The 24,806-nt window shown below is 39.4% G+C and overlaps 1 protein-coding gene across 11 annotated transcripts in view; it reads right to left on the bottom strand.

The window, feature by feature from the left end:
* Positions 1-24,806, bottom strand: part of GNPDA2 (glucosamine-6-phosphate deaminase 2) — a 137,950-nt gene that overhangs the window by 26,896 nt on the left and 86,248 nt on the right. For 4 of the 11 annotated variants that reach the window (XM_081521347.1, XM_081520965.1, XM_081521126.1 and 1 more), the window contains exon 1: positions 2,282-2,386. The exons of 1 other annotated variant lie outside the window; for it this stretch is intronic. Coding sequence is in view for 2 of the 10 variants with exons in the window: in XM_081521205.1 (XP_081377331.1) it covers positions 1,470-1,500 (31 nt within the window). In the remaining 8 variants the exon portion in view is untranslated. 6 more of the 11 variants (XM_081521205.1, XM_081521282.1, XM_081521675.1 and 3 more) reach the window with 6 other exon arrangements.

Genomic DNA, 24,806 nt, shown 5'->3' with positions numbered 1-24,806 from the left:
ATGGTATCATACTAGACATTCTATTTTTAACAAAAAGCACTTAATTTTCTGCCTTCAACAGAAGCAAAAGAAAATAAACTGAACTAAAAAAACTGCAGATCTCCAGGCAAAAGAATTCTTCACAAAAAGCAATTTCAGTTCCTGAAAGAATATTATAAGGTTAAGAAAAAATATTATACAAATATTAAGAGAGAGGAATCACTTTAAAACTGTATGATTCCATTTTGGACAACATAGCTTGACCTGCTACCATGAAATATGTGAAAATTGCATTCTTCTACTTCTGCCCACCCCCTGATTTCTGTTAAGATGTGATATTTTTATATAGTCAAGATTTATAACATTTACACTGTGCTTTACAACCATAATTTCAAGATTTTAATTCTTAGTTTTGTATTTAAGTGGATGTTATACCAATTCTTTCACAAACGGCCTCAGCAGTCCTGAATTCTGTACCCACAAACTTTACATACAGTAGTAAATCAAATTATTTACATTAGTGGGAATAGGAGGTCTTATAATAATGAATACACTGAATCTAAATGTGTCCTTAGGAACATATGATTTAGAAATCTGGCATAACAAAAACTTACAATCACCATGATCTAGAATTCTGGCACAGTTAACAAGAGATAACCAACATTTACAAACAATAATTCACACAGTAAGTCTAACAAATGGACTTAATTAATTCAGTCCAGGAAATGGACTTGGCCTCTATTTAAACTCATTAATAATCTAGTGGCAGAAACTACTTCAAAGTTACACCAAGGAATCAGAAACATTTCCAAGCTGTTTTCACCATCAAGAAATATAATTATTTTTAATAAGAATATTCAGCAAAATGACTACTGATAAAAAGAGAGAAAAAAAAACCCTGTAAGGTGAGAAGGAGGAAATGTCATGAGAGTTTTGGGGGCATGCTATTTCTTTTCTCAGTTCAACACACTTGTGAGGGAGGGCCTATTAAATACTAAGCACTAAGCTCTGTAGACATATAAATGACTAAGATAAAGATCCTACTATCAAAGGGCTAAGACTCACTTAGTAGTCTCTGGTGTATTAGAAGAACTTATCATCCTCATTCTTCAGATATAGAAAACTGCAACTCAGAAGTTTATTACTGAAGTTATAAAGCTATTAAGTGGTGGAGGGTCTATCTGACTGAAAGACACATGCTCTGCAAAAGTGTCTTGTAAGGAAGAATCACTTAGGATTCCTGTTAGAAAGATTCCCAGGACCTTTCCCTGGACATAGTGTTGCAAAAGATCTGGAACGGGATCCAGGCAATCTGCACTTACACAAGTATCACAGGTGATTCTCACAATCAGGATAAATTTGGAAAAGAACATCATACACGATGACTTCATTGTACAGAGGTTCAAGCGAGCCCTTCAGACCAAGTACATTGTTTTCTTAAACTCTTCCGTGTGCCCAGAATTCACTTCCAGAAGTCCCAAATGAATCACCTGAGAAAAGTTGAGTGTTTTTGCCACACATGTTCAGATTTTAAAATGTGTCTTTTCCCAGTTTTCGCCAATCCTCAGAGATCCAAATGGATGAGGTCCTCGACCATTCTCTAGCATCTTGACCCCAGAGCACTCAAAAAATGACACAGCACCACCCCTGTCCTCATCTTTCTCAGGTGCTGATTCACTTTGGGTGTACATCCCTTCGACAAAGAGCTGCCAAACACAAACCTCAGATCTTTAATGCTGGGTGGGAACTTCTGGACAACTTGGGTTACACAGCTATTTTAGAAATCTATACTAGAATCTGGAATCTAAGCTCCCAGAATCCCTGCTATGCGCTTTTCCCCTACAACACACTACACCTGACCTCAAATAACCTCTGAAGCCCGGCCAGGAAGGAGGCCCTCTGGGAAGGGGGGGTCTGGTCCCGACGAGGAGCAAGAAGCAGCAGCGAAGGCTGTGGTCCCTGCCCCAGAAGGCGAAGGCTGCAAACCCAACCTCTCCTGCCTGCCTGCCGGGCCCAGCCCTCCGCAAACCATAATGAGTGCAAATGAGGATGACTATCGGGCAATTGTAACAAGTGTCGGGAGAAACCCCCCAGGGAGGCCCCCTCTGGGAGGCGCAGTTCCGAAGAGGACAAGCTGCTAAGTTAGAGGGAGACAAGGCTGGGGAACACTACGGCCCTCGCCTCGAGGCTCCCGGGAACCCCATCCGCCCAGCGTCCCCGTCTCCGCATACAGCCCACCGGTGGAGGCAACGACCAGGCAGGTCCCCGCCGGACTCCCCTTGGTCGTTCCTCGTGGGCTCACCTGTTGACCCACTGGCTCTTCCGACGCTGGAACACCTAGAACAACCAACACCCAGCAACCCGGAGCGACCCCAGCCGGCGCGCGGAGCGCGGAGCCTGAGGACCCGGATGTAAACCCAAGCGCACGAGAGACCGCGGCGCGTCCCGCGAATCCTGCGCATGCGCGCGCCTCAGGCTTGCTAGGGATGAGCCGAAGAGAGGTCCTTGTGAGTTGCGCCAGACAGGAAGCCTTTGCTTTCGTGAGTCTCCAGTTCCTGCGGCATCGCTTAGACTGTGCTCGTTTTTTTCATCTCTCAAGGGCTGAATGGCAATAGGTTCTTTGGTTTTATGAGATTTAGTACATAGGACTGCAGTGCTCATGCATAAGCACTTATAATAAATAGCAGTATGAATTCCTGTCTCTCTTACCCCAGGCTACTGAGTGTGTACTTTACAAGCACTGTGACATCTAAGCGCTTGTTATCAATAAGCTCATCAAAGTTAAAATAGATATGCTGCAGAAAGGCAAACCTTGGAGCGGCTCAGTACGCCTAAACTTCAAAAGGAGACTGTGATGAAGTACAAACTTGTGCTAAGTTTCTAGTAGAGGGGTGGAGGAAGCAGAGTCTGATTTGAGCTCAGTATCGTAGATCTTTGTTCATGAGGGGAATGGAAGGAAGCGGGGCTGGGGAAGTTATTGTTAAGAAAGCAATCAACACTCAAAGGAAAGGTCTTGTGGCTTCACTAGGACCCGTTAGAAACAGTGCTTACGGTTATGTTAGACACGAAAATCTGATTACCGTTATCAGCATGGAGTGACAGGCAGACTCAAGTTTCCTTGGACGCTGAAAAGTTAAGACAAATGTGTAATGCTATGTTCCCAGATTCCTTATCTGAACTTCTGCACCTGAGTTGTGAATCCAACCTGCTCCTCTGGGTCAAATGAATCCCCCCGGCTCACATTTTTAAGGCAAGAGTGGTGGTGGTGGTTTAGTCTCTAAGTCCTGTCCGGCTCTCTGTGATTCCATGGACTGTTGCCTGCCAGGCTCCTCTGTCCAAGGGATTTTTCCAGGCAAGAATGCTGGATCAGGTTGCCATTTCCTGCTTCAGGGGATCTTCTCTCAGTGATTGAACCTGGGTCTCCTCCATTGCAGGTGGATTCTTTACCTACTGAGCCACCAGATCAAAGAGCAGATTGTTCTGTTCTCAGATATGACTTCAAATAGCAAAGTTCCTCACAAACACATACTAAGGGACAAGGATTTTTAGCACTATAGTCTTGAGTTAGCTTACAAAAGCTGTTGTTAACACCTCCCCAGTATTATAATTTATCATCTAACAAAAATCAATTGTGTAGCCACTGTAGTAAAAAAAAAAAAAAAAAAGATCTTCAAATAATAAAAAGAGCCTTGCAGAAAATATTATTGGAGCATAAACAGGTAATTGTGAAATGTATTCTTTCTCAGTGGTTTTACTTCTTCATGCTTTTCTAACACTAGAAAAAAGTTCTGTCTCTGCTGTTAGTGCTTGACAATGGTTACTTCTGCTTTGATTGCACAATATCATGTCCTGTCTTCCTTTTCAAGTAGGTGTTTCTCAACTCTTGCAAGGCATATGCCATTTCATTATATAAAATTGAAACGATGTTACTGCCATTAAAAGCAAAATATGTAAAACTAAACAGAGAAATTGTTTTTGGCAAATACAGGAATATTTGTCCATTCAATAAATATTTACTGATTGTGTGGTTTTGTGGCAGATACCAGGATGAGAAGGACAGACATACATTCCTTGCTTTTTGTGAACTAAGAGCCTTGTGGGGATACAGACATCACCCAGCAAATCCTAATAAGGGAAAGTAGTCTGAGAGTACTGAGTAGCCATGGGACTTTAATGGAGATATTCCTTTGTGTTTCGGGATGACTTGGTCATAGAAAGGACCTGTGTCTTGTCCTCCAAATAAAGCCCCAAACAATGACAGGATTAATAGAAAGGTACCCTGAACCAAGGTTTTGGATGAAAAGTTTGATAGGAAAGTTCTCACAGGTTGTCACCCAGCAAAAGTGACAGACTTACAGTGGCGTAGGAGCAGACTATAAAGGTGACTATGTGGATGACAGGAAAAAATGCCTGATGACAGCCCTGGTCTACTCCAGGTTACAGAAAGAAGCATCAGACAGCAGTCATACCTTGTGATCGTGAGTAGCTGACATGGACTTGAAATAGGGTTTCAACATATACCAATGGAGGGCAATGGACAAAAGCTGTTTTCGCAGACACCAATTGGGATATATACTTTAGACAAAAACACATGGGAAAAGATGCCTATCCATTGCGGTTGGTGTCAGAGAAGAGAAATAGCCCCAGAACAGATGCCTCTATGGACGTAGACACCAGTAGTCTCCCCACCTTAGATGTCATCCTGAGTCAAAGGTGGGGAAGATGGATATTCCGAAGTGTCAGAATTTACACTTAAAATGACTAAACAAGGAAACGCTAAAACAACTAAATAAACCTGAAAATAACTTTTAAGTTGCCTGCTCTCATGAGAATGGAACTGAGGGACGTTTTCATTAAAAGTTATTTAATACATTGAAACTGTATATTGTATAGATATATCACAGAAAAAATAAGAAATGGCACATTTGAATTTATGGCCTATGAAATTTCTATATTCTAAAGAATGTTTTAGCAGTGTATACCCTGATTGGATTTGTATGTAAAACAACAGTCACCCTGTATGCCTGTAAAGAACAGATTGAAGTTGGGTCAAAAATAGGTCAGGGAAATCTGGATTTTTCCAGGAAGCATACAGAAAAGGACCCTATAATCTCAGAAAATAATTTGCGCAAAGGTGTGCAGGCAGGAAAGTAAAAGGCATTCAAAGAGATGCCTGTACAATGGATTTCTCCCCTTCTTTCCTGTTATGGGCATTGCTGTTTGAGAATCTGATGCACACGTCTGCAGCTTGAGGCCATGAAAAATAGAAATATTACATGGAGAAGTCAACATAGAGTTCTAACAGGCATGTGGCATCTGTGCCTAACTTTGTTCCTCTTGTATAAGAAAGTGACCCCCAATTACTCTCCTACTTACAGTTGAAATTTTATGACTTAATGTTATAAAGATCCACCTTGAAAGCCAATTGATTTTAACTCCTAAACATCTCTTAAATCTTCCTCCATCTTTCAGTCCCCTTGTTTAACACCTCTGTTGGGTCTTTTCATTTCTTGCATGGATTGCTGCCACAGCAGCCTGGCTGGTTTCTCTTCTTCTATTCTTCTTTCTTTTTCTCCAGTCCAGCTTTCCCTCAGATATCAGAAGAATTTTAATTCCAAACTTTAGATTGTATCACACCTCTTCCCTTGTTACAAAATGTCCAGTGGTTCCTCTTAACTAGTAGTTCAGGGGTCAGACAGTTCCTAAGCATCAGCTACTATTTCAGCTGCTAGATCAGCTCGTCACATTTCCATAAATGTGGTTGGTAAAGAAATAATGAGTTTCAATGGATCTAGACAATTTATTACTCATGGGACATCAGGTAGCATGAGCTTCCCCTTGCTCTCCCCTCTTCTCAGGGAGGTGATGCGAATTGGATCCTGGTGGACATTGCACACATAATGGGTTTAGGTCATAGCTGAGCTTAGGAAACCACTGGAAACCACTTTTATTAGAGGATTGCAAACTGCAAGCCAATCTGACTATTCTTTGCTCCCAAGGGAGACATTACCTTAAGTATCTTGATCAGGAAACAAATTTGTCCTTCAACCTAGAGATACTCTCTAGCCTCCAGGGATGTTTGTTGTGTAAACATCCTTGAAAAGATAACCTGAGACAGTGTAGAAATGCAGTGGAGAATTGGAACCAGGTTTGAGAATTAAACAGATCTGGAACTAAGTTTATATGTACATTTATATTAAATTAAATGGTTTCCAGAGTTATTTCTTTAGTCCCAGAGTCTTCCCTAAACTCTAGTCTGATAAATTCAACTTCCTACTTAATAATTTCTAATTGACTCAAATGTCTTATAAGAATATCAAATGTATGATATCCAAGTCCTGGTATTTACCACCAAACCGCTTCCTCCCAAAGATTAATGGCAATTTATCTTTCTGGTTGCTCCAGCTTCAAATCTTGCTCTCATTTTTGACTCCTGTCTTTCTCTTACACCCTGTGTTCAATCTGTCTGCAACCCTGTTGACTCTGCTTTCAAATATGTTGAGAATCTGACAACTTATCACTTTTATACTATTATCACACTCATATGAAGATATTTTCTAACCAGTCTCCCTGCTTCCTTTTTTCAGATAGTTCTCAGTATAGCAGCGGAAGGGATCCTGTTAAAAAACATGTCCTTCTAGGATCAAAATTCTGACTTCTTATCTGGAGCAAATGCTGAAGGCCTGACTGTGAACTACAAGGTCCTGTATTATCTGCCCCCTCCAACAGTATACCCAGATCTCATCTTCTGTTGCTCTTCCCTTTTCTCACTCAGCTTCAGACACATCAGCTCCCATCTCAGGACCTTTATACTCACCATTGATTCTCCTTTAAGTGCATCCCCTTAGATATCTGCTTGTCCAGCTCCCTCACTACCTCTAAGCAATGACTCAAACGTTGCCTTCTCTCATATATTCCCTGCCCACTTGACAAATACACCTGGATGCCTAACAAGCATGTCAAATGCACTAAATTGAACATGAGGGCCTCCCTGAGCATATTACTTCAGTCTTCACTCCTATTTCACTTATACATTTCATTTATCACTACCTACCAAACTGTATGTATATATAAAATACATTTAATTTTAATTTTGTATATTTTCTGTTGCTCTCTCTAGAATTTAATTTTTTTTGAAGGTAGATATTTTTATCTGTTGTCTTCGCTACTGTAGTCTCAGTATCTGAAACATGCCTCACACACAGTAGGTGCTCAAATAATTATTTGTTCAATGAATGAGCTTTGGCTTTATCCTTTATTTTCCTCAGGCTTTGGAAAAGTTAGCCTAAGCTTTATTAAGCTTTATCTTTCTTATCAGTAAAAAGGGAAAAACAATAGTATTCCCTTGTCGAGTTATTGTGAACATTATATAAAACACTTAGCATGCATAGTGCCTGGCACTCAGTAGGCACTCTGATTCCCTAGGGATGGAGGTACTTTGCCATCCTCATTCCAGTTTGTATTAGCCATGAAACTTCATAGCATTCTGTATCTTACATTCTACATTAATTGTTGAAGTTATTGTCTAATTCTTGTTTGTCTGCCTACCTTGGGATTTGACTTATAGTAGGAACTAAGGGAATAAAGAGCTTCCAGGTGGTACAATGGTACCACCCGGTACCAAAGAATCCACCTGCTAATGCAGGAGACACAGGTTCAATCCCTGGGTTAGGAAGATTCCTGGGAGTAGGAAATGGCACCCCACTGCAGTATTCTTGCCTGGAGAAAGTTCCATGGACAGAGGAGCCTGGTGGGCTGCAGTCTGCTTGGGTGCATACTCAGTTGTGTCCAACTCTTTGTGACCCCATGGATTGTAGGAGAACCTGCATCTCCTGTGTCTCTTGCATTCCATTCACAAAGAGTAGGACATGACTGAGCACACTGATGCACACACAGGTGAAAAAAGTAAGCTGGTAGGTTACAATTTGCTGAACCTCAGAACTAACATAGAGTGGGGAGTAGGCTGGTAAAATCATTAGGAAAAAACGGAGGTTTAGTGGGAGTCACAGCATTGCCAGATCTTATCTGCTAATCATTTTTTTGTTGTTTAGATAAAAATGAGTCTCACATTTTCTAAATCGTACTGAAATGAAAGCGTTTTAGAAACAGAAGAAATCCATGTACACATGAACAATATGTGAGTTCTTCAACTCCCAATTGTTGTGGACCTTCGCAAGCATTTAAGCACATTTTTACCATTTTGATGAAATTGTGCTAGAAGGGGGATATCACCTTTACTCTTCTCATTCTCTTGTGCTTCACTTACATACATATTATTGGTCGATCAAGCAAACAATGCCTAATCTTGTTAAGCTGGTTTTTTTTTTAAGCTGTTTGTTTTTAAAGAAGAGATCAATTCACAACACAATGTTTGTCTTCTCAAAAATAAAATAGCTCATTATTATGTCCTATTTGAGGATTTAAAAATACATTTTGCTTCTAAATTAGTGTCTGAATGACATTAATTAAAATAGCTCTAGAGTCATGGTTTAATATTCAGTAAGTCTTTGGTAATATCTTACTTAGTAATTATTTTGACAAAGCAATTTATAGAAAACATCACTATCTCATCAATTTAAAATTATCATCTTACAAATCAAAATAGTTTGGGAGTACTGATAGATGACTGAAATAGGAAAGATATTTGATAAAGAGGGAGTGGTTCTGGGCATCTGGGGAAAGTTGGAACAATTTTTGTTGGTGTATTTATTTCCTATTGCTGCTGTACAAGTTACTACAAATGATAGGTTAAAGGAGCACAAATTTATTATCTTACAGTTGTGGGAGTCAGAAGTCTGAAGTGTGTTTCATTGGGTTAAAATTAATGTGTTAGTAGAGCTGCCTTCCTTTCTGGAGGAAAGAGAGTTCATTTTCTTGCCTTTACCAACTTCTACAGGTTTCCTGGATTCCTTGGCTCATGGCCCCTTTAATCTGCAAAGCCAGCAAGGCCTTTCTCCATATGACATCTCTCTTGTTCTGATGGTTCTGCTCCCCTCTTCCACATTTAAGAGGCCATAAGGATTAATTACATTGAGCCCAGCTGGATAATCCAGGATAATTTCCTTACTTTAACATCAGTTACTTAGCAACCTTAATTCCATCTGTAACTGTAACCCCCTCATGCCAAGTAATGTAACATATTTACAGGTCCTGGGAATTAGGATATGGACGTCTGTGGAAGTGAAAGTTGCTTAGTCATGTCTGACTCTACTCTTCTATAGTCCACCAGGTTCCTCTATCCATGGAATGGATTAACTGGAGACAGAGGCCCCAAAATTGTATGAGATTGTACCATATAGCTATGGTTGTTTCTTTGGATAAAGAGTTACAGAGTGAATACACACTACAGATTTAATACTTGCTCACATCTCAGTTTGCTATTTAAGAAGTTCTGATCATTTTAGGAAGTTCTGATCATTTTAGAAAGTTCTGATCATGCTTTGTTCCAGATTGAACCCATCACTGGAAATTACCTTCTCTAACAGTACTTATTTTCCTGCTGGTTTGCCATTTTGTTTTCTAGTGAATGATTTTGCACTTATCAATAATATATGACAATTGATTGGATATGAACTTTCTTGTACTCGATATCTCTTTATTGTTACCTTCTGGCAGGTAGAGAATGATTTTTTTACTCATTATACTAAGTTTAGTTTGTACAGATATCTACCCACCACCAGGGCTGCATTTGAAACAGCGAGAGATGCAAAAACGAGTAAACAGTAGTTTTCACACATTTAAAAAATTTATACAACTTTATCTTCAAATAACATATCTTCAGATAACAAATCTGTAGACCATTATATGAAGCAGATGAAAACTGAACTGTTCGTTGGCAGAGAGAGAGCTCTAACCTCACTCCTCACTTGCTGCTCTTAGCAAATCCATCTTCAAAAAGTGTAAATTCACGTGTCTTCAGGGAAGGTACTAGGAAGTTGAGGATGAAACAAATAACAACTTTTATTTTGTATTTATTTTTTATTAAAAATGTTTTTCCCAGCTTTATTGAGATATAGTTGACATATAGCATTGTATAAGTTTAAGGCATACAGTGTAATGATTAGCTACATGTATATATTGCAAAATGATGCCACAATAAGGTTAGTTAACACATCTATCACCACATGTAGTTAAAATTTGTATGTGTGGTGAGAACTTTTAAAACCTACTGTCAGTAATTTTCAAATACACAATACAGTATTGTTAACTATAGTCACCATGCCGTACATTACATCCTCAGAATTTATTCAGGTGGAATTTTGTATCCTTTGACCACTGTCACATTCCCCACCCCCACCTCCCACCCCTGTCCTTGGCAACAAACAAAAATTTTAATAGAAGACAGAGTGTCCAGGGTAGACAGAGATTGAGGTACAATGTGGAATAGAATTTCCGGAAATAGAAAAATCATAATAAGCTGCTGGAATCTGTGGTGCTGGGGTCATGACTTAAAGTTCAAGTTAAGTTTTGGAAGAGCCAAGATAATAAGAACGCTTGCTCCTTGGAAGAAAAACTACGACAAACTTAGCTTACAAAAAAGCAAATACATCACTTTACCAACAGAGGTCCATATAGTCAAAGCTATGATTTTTCCAGTAGTCATGTATGGGTGTGAGAATTGGACCATGAAAAAGACTGAGTGCCGAAGAATTGATGCCTTCAAACTTTGGTGCTGGAGAAGACTCTCGAGAGTCCCTTTGACAGCAAGGAGATCAATCCAGTCAACCCTAAAGGAAATCAACCCTGAATATTCATTGGAGGGACTGATGCTGAAACTGATGCTCCAAGCCTGATGCAAAGAACTGATTCATTGGAAAAAGACCCTGATGCTGGGAAAGATCGAGGGCAGGAGGACAAGGGGGTGACAGTAGATGAGATGGTTGGATGGCATCACTGACTCAATGGACATTAGTTTGAGGAAACTCAGGGAGCAGTGAAGGACAGGGAAGCCTGGCGTGCTGCAGTCCATGAGGTCACAAAGAGACGTGACTGAGCCACTGAGCAGCAACAACAAAAATAATAAAGAGGCAGCACAGGCAGAATAAAGAGCTGAGTGAGGGCAAAGAAACCAAGGAGGACAGGGTATGACTGTAGAGAGCACATAGTTCACCAAGAGAGTAGCACTGGCTGAATTTAAGAGAAATTGAGAGATTTGAGTCAAGACATGAAATGAGGAAGGCTGGAGGAAAGCCTTCAATAGCAGAGTGAAGAAACTGAGTTTATTTTACTTGTTCATGGGAAACTTACACTAAACATTATAGTCAGGAATTAGAAGCAGGTTGGGTTACAAAAGTGAGCCTTATTTATAAAACCTGTTGATAGTTTCCTTTGAGCTAAGCAAAGAATGCACACTGGTGAGACGTGGCAACTACTTTGACTTTCTGTTGTGCAGTACAGTGTGTTCTAGCTTGTGACAGTGAAAGCTCTCAGTCATAACCACTGACTCCAAAGACTTTCTTTCTTGCAACCCACTCTGCTCTTTTCTGTAACAGAACACATGAACTTTTCCTATTCCTAGAAGGGCCTTTAACTTGGTTTAAACACAGAGCTCAAGCGACTATACAACTTATTTTTGTTATATCCTTGACAGTAGTTTCATTGTGATGAATTCCCACAATACGACTGATTTGGCAGGTGTGAGCGGGACTTTACATGTCTTTAGACCTCAAAGGAAATCATAGCTTATTTTCACACCTTCTGTCAGTGTTTGTTATAAATAAGTTCAGTAGATTCCACTGTCATATCATACAATGTATAGTTTTTCAGTAACAACTTTCTTTCCATTCAGTCTTAAGCTGAGTATTCTGTCACATTCTTTCAGTTGTTATTACTGTGTTATTTGTGTAGATTTCTGGTTCACACCACTGAAAAAAACACTCATGACAACTTTTATTCACCTTCTGTGGAACACCACTGAAGGGCCCTATTGGCCCCGTTTCTGTATAAGGCACCATCATTCCTTCTGTTTCTTAGGCAGGAAACCAGGGAGTTGTCAATGATGTTTTCTTTTCCTCTCTCCAATTCATTCAATTTTTAAAAATATGACAATTATCCACACTCTCTGTCTGAACACCATTTACAGTGTGACTTCAGCTCTTTCCGTTAAGGGAGGGATCTACTTCTCTTCTCCTTGAATCTGAGCAGGCGTTGTAAATCTTTGGAGAAATGCTTTGTTACCTACTTTGATTCATAGATGATGTGCTATTTCCAAGCCTAGGCATCAAGCAGCCTTGCAAACTTCTGTTGCCCTCACCTATCCTGCCTGTACCTCTTTTCTGCCACCAGGAAAACAGACCTGGGCTAGCCTGCTGGATGACAAAAGGCCTTGCACCATGAATCAATGGATTCATCCTGACTGAGGCCCCAGACATGTGGGAGAATCCAGCCAATATTAGCAGAGCTATGTTACAACTCATTCACCACTTTGCTGAGGCACATGAGCAAGGTCCTTCCAAACCTTCCTGGTCCTTGCTAGTCCATCAACCTACTCTTGAAATAAAGTCTTGTTATTTGAAGCCACTAAATTTTGGGTGGTTAGTTATGCAGCAAAAGCTAACTGATTCACGCTCCTGCACTTAATGGTTCTCTGAGTATTATAGCTTTTACCTCCTTAACATAATTCCTTTGAATTTTGGAGTTCCCTGGAGGTCCAATGGTTCACACTTGGTGCTTTCACTGCCAAGGGCACAGGTTCCATCCCTGGTCAGAGCGCCGAGATCCTAGAAGCCATGCAGTGCAGCCGAAAGAAAAAAAGAACTTTTCCTGATTTCTTTGCGTTTCATTTTTGCCTTCTTTGTTGCCTTCTAAGTTTTAATCCTGCCTCATTTCTACTACCAGAATACTCATTTTATTCTTCTACTTAAAACTCTTTAGTGGCCCATCAAAAGTAATAAGGTGCACACTGCTGAAAGCAGTCACCCTGATAGCTAAGAGCCTGATTTATTGTCTCAGACACCCTGGTGGTGGTGGTGGTTTAGTTGCTAAGTTGTGTCCAACTCTTGTGACCTCAGGGTCTGTAGCCCACCAGTCTCCTCTGTCCATGGGATTTCCCAGGCAAGAATACTGGAGTGTATTGCCATTTCCTTCTCCAGGGGATCTTCCCGACCCAGGGATCAAACCTACGTCTCCTGTATTGCAAACGGTCTCTAGCATTGCAAGTGGATTATTTACTGCTGAGCCACCAGGGAAGTCTCAAACTCCCTGGCTCCTTTACTTTATTGCTGTGTGACCTGGGGCAAGTTACCAAACTATTCTGTGTTTCAGTTTCCTCATGCTTAAAATGGAATAAAAATGAGACTTTTTAAGTATAGTCTAGAACAGAACCTGACACATCATAATTGCACAAATTATATGTAGTATGATTTTTACTCCTTAGTATGAAATAAGACCATTCATGAACTGGCTCTTTTATTCTCCCTCTAAAGTCATGTGTCATTCATTATGACTTCTTCAGAACTCAATCAAAACCCTTGGTTCTTCCAATATGTACCATGTTGTTTAAAGCCTCCATATTTTTATCCACGTTGCTTCAATGTTTCCAATACCTGATTCCTGCCTCTCTTTTCTCTGGCCTCTAGTCCCCCTCTCTGACTATATCAACTTCTCTTTCAATGCTTACCTCAAGCAGTGCCCTCATATTGAAGTCTTTTCTAGACTCTGCTAGTGTAATCAATTAGCCATGCCTTGATTCATGCCCCATAGTATCCTGTCCATTCTCCTCGCATGATATGTCTCGACTTATTTACTTCATACTGTTGGTTCCTTTAAACAGTGCCCTATTTGTGCTTGTTTCTCCATCATCTAGAACAATGCCTGACACGTGGTATGAACTTCATAAATGATGACTATAAATTTAGGACATTATAAAGTCACAGAGGAAGTAATTAAGAAGAAATGAACCAGGCTCTAATTTTCCAAAATGCTAAAACCACTGGTGCTCTTGGAGTAACTGCAGATTACCGTAGCCAAGGAGGCTGTTGGGAAGGGGTTGAACGTAGGTAAGAGCATTGCAGTAGGGCACTGGTGGGTTATGCTTGTGGATCTTAAAAAACTTGGAAGGTGGTACTATAACTAGAACCCTGAGAAAAAGTTGAAATCTGGGAACATGGCATTACTAATAGAGGCATGTGGACATTGCCTACTTTGGTCAGAACAGAAGGGTTCGTACCATTTTAGTGGTACAATTTAAAAGTTGGCATCCTTGACAGTAAGGTAATCTTCAAGTTTCATATGCTATGTGCTGACTTCATGTTTCTTATATATTTTTTGTTAATATTTTCTCTTCTTATAACCTTAATGTTCTTAATGCTAGAAGGAAGGATGGAATGCTTCTGATCATATATGCTATAGGATATAGTGTCAGGAATGTTGGGATGGGATATATTTCATGAAGTTGATTTTTCATGAATTTAGTGACCCAAGTTTATTTCCAATGATTAAAAAAGTACTCCAGTAGAATCTGTTTGTAAACCAAACATCATGTAACACCTCAGTGGAGAAAGTCAGAACTGTGTATCAATTACACAGTAACTGCCCATAGCTCTCCCCCCAGCAAAGGGAAACTATCATTCTACTTTCCATCTCTGGGTTTCCCAGGTGGCTCTAGTGGTAAAGAATCCACTTGCCAATGCAGGAGATGTAAGAGATGTGGGTTCGATCCCTGGGTGGGGAAGATCTCTTGGAGAAGGTGATGGCAACCCGCTCCAGTAATCTTGCCAAAAGAATACCATGGACAGAGGAGCCTGGCAGGCTATAGTCCATAGGGTACAAAGAGTCAGACATCACTGAAGCGGCTTCGCACACACACACGCACACACTTTCCATCTCTACTATAAGAACTTCCTATCAGTGGAATCATACGGTATTTGTGATGTGCTTATTTGGCTTGGCTTAATGTCCTTGAGCTTCCCAGGTGGCTCAGATGGTAGAGCATCTGCCTGCAATGCAGGAGACCTGGGTTCAATCCCTGGGCCTGAAAGATCCCCTGGAGAAGGAAATGGCAACCCACTCCAGTACTCTTGCCTGGAAAATTCCATGGACAGAGGAGCCTTGTAGGGTACAATCCATGGGGTCGCAAAGAGTCAGACACGACTGAACAACTTCACTTCTTCACTTAATGTCCTCAGGGTTCATCCATGTTATAGCATAATTAACTTCCTTTTTAAGGCTGAATCATAAATCAGCCTATGTACATACATGTAAATGTATATAACATGTTCTGCCTCTCCAGTCATCCATCAACAGATGCTTGGGTTGCTTCTAAGATTCAGCTATTGTGAATAATGTTGCTATGAATGTTGGTTCGTAGCCATCTCTTTGAGACTGTGCTTTCAATTCTTGTGGCTAGATACCTGGAAGTGGAATTGCTGGATCATATGGTAATTCTTCTAAATTTTTGGGAAACTGCCGTACTGTTTTATACAGCAGCTGTACCATTTTACATTTCCATCAACAGCACAAAATGATTCTCTATATCCTCATGAACACTGTTGAATTTATGTAGTAGTCATCTTAATGGGTATGAAGTGATGTTTCATTGTGATATATATGGGGTGAAATTTCATTGTAATTTTGATTTGTATTTACCTAATGTTTAATGAGGTTGAACATATTTTCATGCGCTTATTAGTCATTTATGTATCTTTGGAGAAATATCTACTGGAGGCCTTTGCTTATTTTTGAATTGGGTTGTTTGTTTTTTATTGTGGAGTTTTAGGAGTTCTCTATCTATTCTGGATTTTGACCCTTATCAGATATATGATTTACAAATATCTTCTCTGATTTTCTGGGTTGCCTCTCTACTTTGCTGATAGTGTCTTTTGATACACAAAATTTAAAAATTTTCATTGAGTTCAGTTTGTCTCTTTTCTCTTTGTTTGCCTGTGCCTTTGATGTCATATCCAGGAAAGTAAAAGTGAAAGTGAAGTCGCTCAGCCATGTCCAACTCTTTGCGACCCTGTGGACTGTAGCCCACCAGGCTCCTCCGTCCATGGGATTTCCCAGGCAAGAATACTGGAGTGGGTTGCCATTTCCTTCTCCAGGGCATCTTTCCGACCCAGGGATCAAACCCGGGTCTCCGGCATTGCAGGCAGAGGCTTTAACCTCTGAGTCACCAGGGAAGCCTGACAAATCCAGGAAATCACTGCCAAATCCAATGCGGTGAATTTTTTGCCCTGGATTTACTTCTAAGAATTCTGTAGTTTGAAGTCTTATGTTTAAGTAAGTATTTTGAGTTTTGTTTTGTTCTGATATGTGGTGTTAGGTGAAGGTTTTACTTCATTCTCTTGCATGTGAATATCTAGTTCCTCTTCTACGTGTTGAAGAGATCAACTGTCTTTTCCCCATTGAATAGTCTTGGCTACTCGGGTTGAAAATCATTTGACTGTAGAGGCAAGGGTTTATTTCTGGGATTTCTGTTTTTCACTGGTCTATGTGTCTGTCTTTATGCCAGTACCATACTCTTTTGATTATGATAGACTTTTCATAAGTTTTGAAATCAGGAAATGTGAATCCTCCAGCTTTATGTGTCTTACACATTTTTGTGATACTCTTTCCCTTGGAAGCACTTAATAGATACTTCAAACACTTGTGGATTTAATGATGGAACTGCAACTATTATGTAACATGAGACATGCTGGGAGACTTGCTCTCACCTTGCAAACCTAGAATACTTTTAACAGAACTATTTTCAACAGGAAGGTATCAAACATATTTTTCATAATATAAAATTTCCAAATACTGCTTACTGGAAGCTACTATTCTGGTGAAGAATAAATTGATTTATTCTCACAGTGTTTTGCCCTCTTTTATAGTCATTAAAATTCAGGTGATTGTTATTACAGAAAGAAAATCTTTTTCAGTTTAGTCATGGATTCTGAGCATAAAGTTTATCCAGTGCTAAAAAATTGATCTGACACAATTTCTTATCCATAGCAAAATAGCATGAGCTCTTTATTACAGTTTTGACTCAACATTATGGTATAGATTAAAAGTCTAAGGAAATATTATAGAGGATGTTAACATTGTATTTAGCAATGCCATGATATAAAGATATGAAGACAAAATGATTAGAATCCAGGGAAGTAAATATCATAAGTGATGTACATTATAAATCATCTTAGTAAAAGAAGTCTAGGCATTGTAGTTTTATTAAACAAAAAATTCTGTTTGTTTTTAAATTTATGAGCATATCATCCATCATCTTTTCAATTTTTATTAAAGTAAGCGTTTCAAAATTTAAGGCATCTGAAAATTCATTGTGTTAGTTAAGGCTTGTGTGTTATTATTAATAGAACTAACAAAATAGTTCAGTGGCTTAGAAAACTGGTTGCCTTTTTTGTTTGTGCTATATAGTCTGTGGTGAGCATTCTAGGTTAGCCTATAGCTATGCTCTGGGCAGTCTTTCAGAGTACTAGCTTCCTTCTCTTTTGTTCTTGATGATTCCCTGATGTATTGTCTTCTCCAACTTGAGTGAATCTGGTTTCAGGCACTTCCTTATTCTAGTTTGTGAGGAGAGAACCTGAACACAGGAGTTCAGTGCATGGTTTTATAGGTCAGGCTGGGAAGGGGGAAGTGTCATTTCTGCTGGTGTTCTTTGGTGACAGCTCAGTCACTAAGCTACGTGTGGCTACAAGTTGTTGTTGTTCAGTCACTCAGTTGTTTTCAATTCTTTGCAGCCCCATGGACTGCGGCACTCCAGGCCTCCCTGTCCTTCACCATCTCCCAGAGTTTGCTCAAACTCATGTCCATTGACTCGGTGATACCATCCAACCATCTCATCCTGTCGTCCCCTTCTCCTCCTGCCTTCAATTTTTCCCATTGGAAATGGTCATTTCCAGTGAGTTGGCTCTTTGCATCAGGTGGCCAAAGTATTGGACCTTTAGTTTCAGCATCAGTCCTTCCAATGAATATTCAGGGTTGATTTCCTTTAAGATAGACTGGTTTGATCTTCTTGCTGTCCAAGGGACTCTGAAGAGATTTTTTTCAGCACCACAGTTCGAAGGCATCAATTCTTCAGCACTCAGACTTTTTTTAATTGTACAGCTCTCACATATGTACATGACTAATGGAAAAACCATAGATTTGACTAGATGAAACTTTGTTGGCAAAGTACTGTCTCTGCTTTTTAATACACTGTCATGATTTGTCACTGGTTTCTTCCAAGGAGCAAGCGTCTTTTAATTTCATGGCTGCAGTCACCATCTGCAGTGATTTTGGAGCCCCAAAAAATAAAGTCTGTCACTGTTTCCCCATCTATTTGCCATGAAGTGATGGGGCCAGATGCCATGATCTTCATTTTTGAATGTTGAGTTTTAAGCCAGCTTGTTCACTCTCCTTTATCATCTTCATCAAGGGGCTCTTTAATTCCTCTTCACTTTCTGCCATAAGGGTGGTGTCATCAGCAGATCTGAGATTTTTGATAGTTCTCCGTGCAGTCTTGATTCCAGCTCATGCTTCATCCAGCCCGGCATTTCTTATGATGTACTCTGCATATAAGTTAAATAAGTGGGTGAAAATATATAGCCTTGACATACTCCTTTCCCAATTTTGAACCAGTCCATTGTTCCATGTCTGGTTTTAACTGTTGCTTCATGACCTGCATACAGGTTTCTCAGGAGGAAGATAAGGTGGTCTAGTATTCCCATCTCTTTAAGAATTTTCCACAGTTTGTTGTGATTTACATAGTCAAAGGCTTTAGCATAGTCTTTGAAGCAGAAGTAGATGTTTTTCTGGAATTCTCTAGCTTTTTCTATGATCCAACAGATATCGACAATTTCATTTCTGGTTCTTCTGCCTTTTCTAAATCCAGCTTACACATCTGGAAGTTCTTGCTTTACATACTGTTGAAGTCTTGCTTGAAAGATTTTGAGCGCTACTTTGCTAGCATGTGAAATGAGTGCAGTTGTGTGGTAGTTGGATATATTCAGATGGATATATCTTTCCTTTTCTCCTTTGCCTTCGCTTCTCTTCTTTTCTCAGCTATTTTTAAGACTTCCTCAAATAGCTAGGAACTGGGAAATAAAGTCCTAGGTAGGCAGTCATGTCAGCTCTAGCTCACTTACTATGTACAAAAGGAAAAATCAATTTTGGATAACAGGCAGTGTCCTCCTCAGTCACTCAGACCACAAGTCTTCAGTTTCCTAATGGGAGAAGGGAGACTGGAAAGCCATTATCACTTACCACCTATGTGATCTTGGGCTTACAGCCTTTACTACTCATCTGACCTTGAATACTTCACCTTTACCACTTACTGTTATGTGAACTTGAGCACATAATTTCTGCTACTCATCACCCAACTGACCTTTAACAATTAAGCTCTGTCATTTATGTCTTATGGACTTTGGACACATAGTCTCTACCACTTACCATTTATGTGACTTGGATTCGTGACCTCTATTATCTAACACCTTTGTGACCATCTTCTTATAATTTCTACCACTTTAGCAGCTATGTGATAATGGCCTATAACCTTGATAAGCATCTTTTTCTTATCTTTACCTCATAGGATTGTGTTAGACAAGGTAATAAATATAAAGACATTAGAAAAATGATGAGCACATAGTGTTTGATAAATATATGCTACTGTTTGCTGCCATTACCACCCCTGCTACTCATGTTACTACTATTTTGTATTATCTAGTTAACAGAAAACTAATAAACATATTTCATCTTACACTGATCACATGGAAGAATGTTTTGAGACCTCTAGGTTATTAATATGGATTTTGGTTATTGCGAAGCATAGAAATGCTCCTGAATTAAAAAGTTATAGTCAATATGATACCTTTACAAGCATTTGATGTATACTCTTTGATAGTATATATATAGTCTCAGATTAAATGGGAGAGTAACACATTTGCATATTATGGCTTTATTTGGTAGTCATAAGATTCAGTGACTCATTTATTGGATATGGGCCTTGTAGGGGAAATTAAAACATCAAAACTGGGATAATTTATTCTGAATATAATCTTAGAGTTAAATCAACTGTCAGTGTATTTTATTCATCCTTTCATTATGCTAACCTCCCAGGGAAACTAAGTGATCCTGATGATTATTAGCTCAAGGCATAAACCATTTAGTTGGAAACAGAAGTCCAAGAACTAAAAACTCCAAATAGCAGTTTACCAGATTTTCCAAAATGAATTTCAGTTAATTTGTAAATAGGCCCTTAAATGCAACTGACTTATCCCTTTCCACATGGAGTTAAATACCTTGGACAGTTGAAAAGTCCTTATGAACTAAAGAGAGTAAACAAATTAATGTCAAAGTCACTGTGCATTTTCCTATATTTTACAGACATCACAGCAAAAATGTCAAACATTCAGCTTCAAATGATGCCATAGCTTTCTTTGTCTTTTCTTTATATTACCTATAGTTTCCTTAGCGAGTGTGCTGATACCTCAGTTACCCTAAGGGAGACTTGTTGATTGCATGTACAATGTGATTTTCAGAGAGACTGCTTGTAAATGTGCAAGTTTTGATGTATATTTAAAATCCTAGCAATAATTCAAAGAAATTATCATAGAATGCAGAAGATCGTTGATATTTATAAATTATGCATACACACACAAATTTAATGAATTTATACTCTGTTGAAAATGGACCTGAGAACGAATGAAATGTTATTGCTGGTGATGGAAATAATCAGAAAATACAAGGTCACTTCATAGAAAATAGAAGCTTGGACTATATTATGACTAAGCAGCCAAATAAGTGGTGGCTTGGCTGATGTCAAGAACAAGTCCACCACATGTTTTATATAGAAATGTGAAAATAAGAATCCTGAAATCATTTCAGTAAGTGCTCCTGGAAGATTTAGGTTTTATAGCTTTATTAGTGGAGATATTTAGAGCTGTTTTGCAAAATAAATGGAGGTGTGAAAAGAGACTAAATTTTTACATTTAGTTATGATATATTATGAAGTAAATTAAGTGCATTATAATATTTAAGAAGTTGAGGAGTCTTCACAGCCTCAGCTTATGTTCCCTGGGATGGCAATATTTATTTAGCAAAGAATAATCATTTCATTCACAACTGACCTCTTACTCACTAAACACATACTATCAATCTGTAAGCCTAGACATTGGATTGTGTTCTGTCTCAATTTTGCTAAAGTAGTACTAGCATGAAAATGTAGTTTAAGGTCAGTTATTTAAAAAAAAACACTCTACCTTATGTTTATGTTTATGGCTTTAAATCAATTTTCAAATTAATTTTCAGAGTATAGTGAAAGTGAAAAAAGTCATTATAATTAGAATTAAACAGCAGTGTTTAATAGTCCACAGTTAGTAACTTTCCACTTTTCATGAGGGATAGTTCATGGAAGTGCAGGAGAGAATCATGCAGTTTCTTTAATTTTATTTTAGTAAAGGTATGTTTTCTTGACACTAATATTGTACTCTTAGTCAAAACATTGTCCTGAGCAGCATCTCATTTTATTTCTTTAGTTTGCAGATACTGAAAAGTTTTGCCACTGGGGGTCACTATTTATCAATATTTTGAAAAACCAATTCCTTGATGATAAAATGATGTAACTGGGTAACTAGTGTGCAGCTTACAGTTTAAAGAAACATTGCTGCAGGAAAAGTCTAAATTTAGATGGAGTTTCCTAGGGACTAAAATAGCATCTTTCATAAATTAAGTGATTCCACAGAGCCAATGATTTTTCTAGAGATTTTATTCAGAGATAACTAAATAGTAATTACACTCAAAATAGCTATGTATGTATTTCAGGAGACTTAAAAATGCTTTACCAATTTGAGGCAGTTATGGGCTGGATGCTTTCCGAGTCCCCAGGGAATGACAGAGGAGACACAGAGCAGGGAAACAGACGGAGCGTGCCCAAGGAATCAGGCAGGAGACCTGGGTTCTTCTCTGGCTCCATTATTCTCTGGCCAAGGCCCTGATTCAGTCTTTTATGCCCAGCCTTTTTCCGCTTTGTAAAATGAAGATGGAAGGTGCTGCATGGTTTTAATACTCTTTCCTGGTCCTGTCTTTCTAAGAGTCCTTATCAATATCTGTCAGGTTTTAAAGTTTTCAGATGAAAGGAAATGAACCTATTTTTACTCTTTCATCTTCACGGTAGAGAAATATCAAGACAACAAAACAAAAGTGCTATTTTTTCGTATATTGTGACAGCAGAATGAAGTGACTATCACTAGAAGATTTCCTTTTTCAGTGATGTAAAGGGGAAACTGACACCCTGGAAAGTCTATAACATTTTAGGTCAGGTTGATGTGCTTTTCATCAGTTTTGCTTAAAGAATTATTATTTTTACCAATACCTTTTTTTTCAATTATTTATTTGCTGCTGATCCAAAAGAGTAAAGATTCCTGTCCCAAGAGTGGCCGAATTCTTTTTCTTTCCTAACTTGCAGCCGAGAAAGCTTCACTCTCACTGAAAGCTGTACCCTCCATTTTTAGGCTTGCAGCTGTTTCAATCTCCAGGACTAGTTCAGTGTCAGGGGTCCCCTGATCCTGTGCCTCACATCTATCAATGGTAAAAAGTAACTAGTCTTGTAGCATACTCTTAAAAAGAATTTTACACATTAAACTTTCTTTATAACAGCCCTGCAAAATAAAGAAAGTTGTATTAGTTCAGTTCAGTCGCTCAGTCGTGTCCGACTCTTTGCGACCCCATGAATCGCAGCATGCCAGGCCTCTCTGTCCATCACCAACTCCCGGAGTCCACCCAAACCCATGTCCATTGAGTCGGTGATGCCATCCAACCATCTCATCCTCTGTCGTCCCCTTCTCCTCCCGCCCCCAATCCTACCCAGCATTAGGGTCTTCTCCAATGAGTCAACCCTTCGCATGAGGTGCCCAAAGTATTGGAGTTTCAGCTTCAACATCAGACCTTCCAATGAACACCCAGGATTGATCTCTTTTAGGATGGATTGATTGGATCTCCTTGCAGTCCAAGGGACTCTCAAGAGTCTTCTCCAACACCACAGCTCAAAAGCATCAATTCTGCGGCGCTCAGCTTTCTTCACCATCCAACTCTCACATCCATACATGACCACTGGAAAAACCATAGCCTTGACTAGATGGACTTTTGTTGGCAAAGTAATGTCTCTGCTTTTAAATATGCTGTCTAGGTTGGCCATAACCTTCCTTCCAAGGAGTAAGCATCTTTTAATTTCATGGCTGCAATCACCATCAGCAGTGATTTTGGAGCCCAAAACAATAAAGTCTGACACTGTTTCCACTGTTTCCCCATCTATTTCCCATGAAGTGATGGGACCAGATGCCATGATCTTAGTTTTCTGAATGTTGAGCTTTAAGCCAACTTTTTCACTCTCCTCTTTCACCTTCATCAAGAGGCTCTTTAGTTCTTCACTTTCTGCCATAAGGGTGGTGTCATCCGCATATCTGAGGTAAGTTGTATTACCTACCCCATTTTGGAATTCTGGAAATTAAGATCCAGAAGCAATAAGTGATTTGTACAGTTGAATCCAGATCTTCAGTCTCCAAATGTTTTCTTTCTGAAGACCCAGGTTCTCTTTTATACTGAGCTCAGTTCACAGAATTCTGTTCTGGCATGTTTTCTTGTGTTTGAAGCTCTGGACTAGTAGATTGTCTTACTATGCCATCTATTGTGGGCTGAATTGTGCCCCCACAAAATTCTTATGTTGAAGCCTTATGCCCCAGTAACTCATAATGTAACTGTATTTAGACAGGGCCTTTAAAGAGATGGGCTTCCTCAGTGGCGCCAGTGGTAAATGACACACCAGTCAATGCAGGAGACATAGGCAATGTGGGTTCAATCCCTGGGTTGGGAAAATCCCGTGGAGAAGGAAATGGCAGACTTCTCCAGTATTCCAGCCTGGAAAATCCCATGGACAGAGAAACCTAGTGTGTTACAGTCCATGGGGTCCAAAAGAGACAGTCACAACTGAAGTGGCTTAGCACACGTGCACTCCTCTCCTTTAAAGGGATGATTAAGTTAAATGAGGTCATTAGTTTGGGCTCTAACACAATTTGACTGGTGTGTTTATAGGAAGAGAAATTTGGACACATATAGAGATCCCAGGGAAGTTCCTGCACAGAGAAAATACTGTGTTAAGACAAAGCAAGGAAGTTGACCATTTACAAACCAAGAAGAGAGGCCTAGGAAGAAAACAAACCTATTGACACCTTGATCTTGGACTTTCAGCCTCCATAGCCATAAGAAAATTAAGTTCTGTTGTTAAAGGTACCCAGTCTTCTGTGCTGTTATGTTTTTGGAGCCTTATCTGACTAAGACACCATCCATTCATTCACCCATCCTTTTGAATATTATGACCTAGTATCTAACATGCCAAGCACTGTGTTGCTCTCTGGGATGCAGAGATAAAAGATAGAGTCCATGTCTTCAAAGCCTCATAATCTAGTGTAATGTGTCTTATAGTAGGGATCTGGGAGGAGGGGGAAGCAAACAGTTAATGCCATAAAGTATGGCTGACAGAGACCCCAAAGAGAATCATGGAAATTCAGAGGAGACTTTGTCTCAGCCTGAGTTAAAGTGGCATAGACATAGAGGTGGGGAGCCCAGAGAAGGTATCTTGAAGAACAATGAAGGTTAAATATCCCTTCCCCCTACAAGCCATTTCATAGGATCTAGTCATGGTCCTGAACTCCATGTGGGTGACGGCCAGTTACCTGCTAAGATATTCTTGATTTCAAATGTATGCATAGGTTTTCAGGATTGTTTGGCTCTGGATTTTCTTTTCTGCTACTCTGTCAACAAACCCAATATAGCTCAGATACTTACTGTTTGCCTGAAGTACCTACACCTCCCTTTCTGTCAGAATCCCTTTGGAAGGCCATTTCATAGGATCTAGTCAT

This window comes from Giraffa tippelskirchi, chromosome 1 (assembly GCF_054371585.1).
Source record: "Giraffa tippelskirchi isolate mGirTip1 chromosome 1, T2T-mGirTip1v1.2.pri, whole genome shotgun sequence".
In the NCBI taxonomy this organism is placed as follows: domain Eukaryota; kingdom Metazoa; phylum Chordata; class Mammalia; order Artiodactyla; family Giraffidae; genus Giraffa; species Giraffa tippelskirchi.
Note: the sequence above shows the minus strand (reverse complement) of the source record. Positions and strands in the feature narration are given on the sequence as shown.